At 42.4% G+C, this 5,346-nt stretch overlaps 1 protein-coding gene across 1 annotated transcript; it reads left to right on the forward strand.

Annotated features, from left to right (window-relative positions):
* Positions 1–271: 271 nt before the first annotated feature.
* On the forward strand, positions 272–4,666 carry LOC141948458 (protein ELYS-like). The gene is made up of 4 exons (XM_074880909.1): positions 272–300; positions 1,437–1,541; positions 2,309–2,402; positions 4,383–4,666. Exons 1-4 carry the CDS (start codon positions 282–284, stop codon positions 4,435–4,437), a joined length of 273 nt encoding a protein of 90 aa, XP_074737010.1. The 5' UTR covers positions 272–281; the 3' UTR covers positions 4,438–4,666.
* Positions 4,667–5,346: the final 680 nt, after the last annotated feature.

A 5,346-nucleotide genomic window follows, 5' to 3' on the forward strand; every position in this document is an offset into this window, starting at 1 on the left:
TGAGCTTGTGTTGTTGTTGATGACTGGAAGACAGTCACATTTAGCTGGGAGAAGGGGCTGAAATCTGAGAGGTTGGGAATACCCCTTAGTATGCCCTGAGTTCAGGGAAACTGCTGTGGAGTTCCTGCAGGTGGGTGGGGGAGGCTGCATTCAGCAAGGAGCTGTGTGAGCAGCTGGGGGAAATGACAGCAACTGAGTGCAGTAATGCTGAGAACTGTTCTTTTTCATTCCTGTAGTGCTGGGGCCTGAATCATAGGCCCTGAAACACAGTTGACCTCTAGATGAACCTCACAACCAAAGGTTATCCATTATTAGTATCTGCTAATTAGTAAATCTGCATTACCATTAGCGTTAACTATTAGTATCCGATCATTAACGAAATATGAATGCTCACTAGTGACAGATGCAGCCTGGACAGAATATAATCAGCAGTGAGGATGAAATGCCGTGAGAATGTACCCAGCTTCCCTCGTTCAGCTTGTTCAAGGCTGAGAACCCAAGTGTTTGCCTTGTTAGAAACTCCCTTGGTTCTCCCCCGAGCCCTGGCCAGGCTCTGGGTGGAATCCAACAGGAGGATGAAACCAGATGTTTCTGCTCAAAGCAAAGTGCAAGTCTTTCTGCCTTGCTGATTTTGGTCCATGAGGCTGGACCCGCTCACAAATCCTCGCTGCACCCGGGGCTGCCCAGCGCCTGCGGGTCTGGATGGTGGGACGGGTGTGAGTGGGGATGGATCTTCCTTAATCACTATTCTCCCCATTGGGCCGTAATGATTAGGTGCATTATCTTGCTTATTCTTATTTTTCTATAATAACTGTATGTAGTAATAATTAAGTGTAATATTCTGTATTTTTCTTATTGCTTATTTCCTGTATTACTTGCTTATATCTTTTAATTGTTAACAGTAAAATAAGCCCACTCTTTTTACTCTGCTGTCTGGATTTAATTGGCATCCTCAATCAGCAGAGCAATTCTTAGCTAGCAATTTGTAATAGCATGCAAATATTGTATTGCAAATTGCTAAAGAATGTAAAGGAAGCATAAATGAGTAACTTCTGAAGTAACATGAGTTTCTATAGCTTTTTGTGTTCTCAATTGTCCTTGGACTTTTGAGGGGAAAAAAAGAATATCCCTTTGCTGTAGTAAAAATCTCTGCTAGGTGAAAAAGACATGTCTTAGTCATGAGTGTATTTAACAGTTCAGGCTTTATTTTTTTTTTATTTTAGCCTTCAGTGAATGTGGCTCTTTGTAGGGATTGCTTTTTGCTTTGCTGGTGATTGTGGGTTTTTTCTTCAAATAAGGAAGTGATACAGAGTGAAAAATGGAAAGACAAAGATTTCTGCTGTGTTATTTTTATACTTTCTGTTTAAGATGATGAAGGGAGTTTTGTCAAAATGAAAGGAATTGCATAACAACCACCATCTTATGCCTTTTTTCAGGATTTGCAGACTTGACAAAGCAGCAGGTGGTAACTGGCCTCATTTCTTGGGGTGCACAAGTGGTCACCTGGTTCTGTGGACCCAGTCTCCTTCCAGAGGGTGTAGGTGAGCCTGAACTGTGACCCGTTTGTGAGCAGGAGACTCTCCAGCGAGTGATTCCGATGAACACGTGCTCAGCCCTGTTTCTGTACATGTTTCATCGATAACGAGTCGTGTTGGTTCAGCTGCAGCGTGTGTTGAAATTCTGTTGGTGAAACTGAGACTGGTCTGTTTTTTCAAAGAGTGTAGAATAATGCAAGCAGTTTCTTTCCTGGATGTTTTTTAGAGAGAACAGTATGCCTCTGACTTCAGGGAGTTGCTTGTGTCCACAGCTTGAACTACTTGTAATTTCAAACACATTGCTATTAAACAAGAAATACTGTAATGCTTGTTTTTCCAGTAAAAGCATTCCCTGCATGTTTTGAACTTTTTATTTATTGCTTGAGGAAGAAATACACCTTGGAAAAACTTCTTTATTTGGAGAGATTAGAAATTCAATTGCCAGCCTTAATTGTCTTACAAATGCTGATGTGACATGTTTAAAAACCATTCCCTTAGAGAATTGTTGGGATTTTTTTATAGCGACCTTCAGCTTACACTACGTATTCTGAGTGCTACATCAACTTGAAATGGCACTTGAGACAAGGAGGAATTGAGTCTTGGGTCTTACCTCTCTTTCAGCAAAGGCAGAAACAGGACTGGCTTCTTTCAGAGTTGGGGTCTTGCCTGTGCTTGAGGCTCAGCTTGTACAATCTTCTGTCTTTTTAGTCCACAATTTTAGTTTAAAAATGGGATGTTACTTCTTTAACTTGCTTTTACTTTCTTGCCTATAGATGATGACATGCATCTGTCTAGACCTTTCTACAATTGTCCTCTGATTCAGAGCTGCTATACTGGTCATCGACAGAAGCTTGAGCATTTATCGAGGTAAGCTCGAACACTTCCACTGCAAATTCAGGAGTGGAAGGGAATGGCTTTTACATCAACAGTTGTATTTGCTACGGTTACTGCGTGTGCTGGCAGTACTCTTGACTTCAGCAGTGCCTGTGGTCTGTTGAACACAGAGGTTACTTTCCTGTGTTGCAATGTTTATATAAGACAGTGAGAGTTACATGCAGTTGGCACATCAAGCACTCTACTGGGTATTGGCTAAAAGTCACTGCCTGATGTAAAAAAATCTTATCCAAAAAAATGCAAGGTAGGAAAGAATGAATGTGTAATAGCTAGGTAATGCCCTGCTTATTCACTGAAATACCATAAATCAGTTTAGTCTGCAGGGATTGGAAAGTACTTAACTATTAACCAAAAAACCACCACCACCAAACCCCTCAAGATAATAAGGCAAATGCTTAGCTTGTCAGAGTTCAGCATCATCAATATTTTCTTCAGTACCAAAGATTAAAAAATACATTTTCACAAATATGCTGGGAAGAAACCTCTTGATGTTCAGAAAAATCTGGAAATAATGAATAAAGATTAAAACAATATATTTAGAGATATACTTAAAACTCAATGTTTGGAAAAATCTGCACCCAGCAGAGCCACGGCCTGGAGCTTGAGCGCCATGACACAGGAGCTGTGGAAGAGCCAGGTCTGCTCCTGCAGAGCTGCGGAGGGAGAAGTAGAAAACATTGGGGGGCTGAGAAGGAGCCCACATCTCCCCTGCTGTGGGCAGCCCACCCAGGCCGTGCCGGCCGCTTAGATCAGTGCCAGCTGTGACATAGGCCCATGTCTTTCTTCATTGAGGGCATCAGAAGCACCAAAATAGAGCCAAAAAACCCTAATGAAATTTCACTAGGAAACCTCACATTGAGAGACTGTGGCAATGTGAGGTTCTTACAGAAGTTTTGCACCCACCAGTGTTTTAATTGCTTGTGCAATTCTGAGTTAAAAGCCTGAATTAAGAAATGGTCTGAACCTCTAAACCTGAGTTTTATCCCCTGATAACTAGAGGGCCTCTCAGCATTGCCATAAATACTGTGCTGAAACTTGTTCATTAAGAAATTCCTCAGCATCAAGCTATATGCTGCTAGGATCTGCTCAAAGCAGAGGTCCAGCAATCAGCATAAAAACTTGCTGAACTGGAGTTTGCATGTTTATAGCTTTCACTTAGCCATGTGAACACACTTTGCAGAAAATCCCTGCTTCCTAGTAGGCAGGAAAAAAAAACCACCTCAAAATATACAGGCTAAAAAATATCCCCATCACTTTTGGAAGGTGCTGGCAATGCTGTGGGAGCAGGCACCTGTGTACCTGTGTGCATGTGGTTGTGCCACGCCACGTCTCTGCTGGCTCCAACAGGTATTTAGAGCTGTCAGAGCTCTGCAGAAATGCAGTCCCGTTTGGCTGGGGCTTGTACAGGTTTTGAGGCTGATACCCCCTGCTATCACTTACAGGATCTGAATGCCCAATTCTTATTAAAATTAATGTGAACTCTGCTATCCAGCTTTCCTCTGCAGCTTTGAAAAATCTCAGCCTGGGATCAGATGTGAGTCACCAGGGTTTGATACCTTTGCAGAGTTTTATTTTCAGCTGCAGGCTGAAACATTTCCAGACAAACTTTATGTAAAATTCACTCCAAACCCCACGTGGGAATCCAGGCTCATATAAAATGCTACAAACTTTTTGCGAGCTCCTAAGCTGGAGGCATTCTTTTCTTTCAAAAACAAGAAACAGCTGAGGCTTGCATTTTCTCCCCGTATTATCTATTTACATACCCTATTTTGTCCTAACATCCAAGCCCCACAGAAAGCATTGGTGAGACTGGAGGGGTCTATGATGCCTGTCTTGCATATGGGAACTGCAGCACAAACTCACTTATTTAAACTTATATGGCAGGAGCAGAGATTTCAGGCCTGCCTTCTCAAGTCAAAGGCTGTCCTCAGCTACCCGGGGTCTGTCTTTCAGGTACAGTGTGAAACAGAGGTTATATACGGTTTGGATCACCCTTGCTGCAGCCTGAAGAGCCCTGAAGACATCACCCATCTCCTGGAAAGATTCAACTGTCTTTCAAAAATGCTAAAAAAATCATCGATGTGGAAAGTCAGTAAAGGCAAGTGAAGATTTTTTGTTGTTATTTTTGTTCTTTTTTTTTTATGTGACAGATTAACAGTGGAAGTACAATGCATTTTACAGTTTGGGTGTTAATCCTTAGTGTGCTGTGAAATGGAGAAGACACTCTCTGCGCCTCAGAAAACAAAGACGTATCTCATAAGGGATATAAACACGGCAGGTCTCCCAGAGTGATGCGCACTCAGAGCGCTGCTTTCCGACACAGGAGATGAAATCATAATAACATACACTTATTTACTTTTAAAAACCATCAATAATAAGAGCTGTATAGCTGAACTCTGGGCTCTTCTCACATGCACTTAAAAATTAAATGAATCTTAAGAAGAAACAGAAACACATATATATGTGTGTATAAGCAGCGTAAGCTATATTACAAAACACACTGAATTATCTATGTTTCTTTAAACTACCTTCAAGAGTATTTGCCACTGTTAGCAATTTGTATCCAGAGAGCTCAAATCCATCACAAAAATGGGTCTGTATTATTTATCATCACTGTTCCACAGATAGGAAAACTAAGGCAGAAATAAGGGCTGATGCAGGCAGCTAATGGCCATGGGGGGAGCAGGGCCCCGCTCTGGAATTAGCGGTGGTGCTCTCCTTGCTGTTGGTTGTTGCTAAACTAAGCTGGTAAAATGCATCAAAGCCCTGCTCAATTTTCTACCGCGCTGCATTCCCGTTGGGCATCACCCTGAGGCCTCAGTTGAAAAAATGGCTTCAGGCACCTTCCCCTGGGGACAGGCATGTTTCTGGGGGGATGCTCCCCAGTGAGGAGGAGCCAGCTGAGGGCTGCCATGGG

This window comes from Strix uralensis, chromosome 11 (genome assembly GCF_047716275.1).
Source record: "Strix uralensis isolate ZFMK-TIS-50842 chromosome 11, bStrUra1, whole genome shotgun sequence".
Taxonomy (NCBI): domain Eukaryota; kingdom Metazoa; phylum Chordata; class Aves; order Strigiformes; family Strigidae; genus Strix; species Strix uralensis.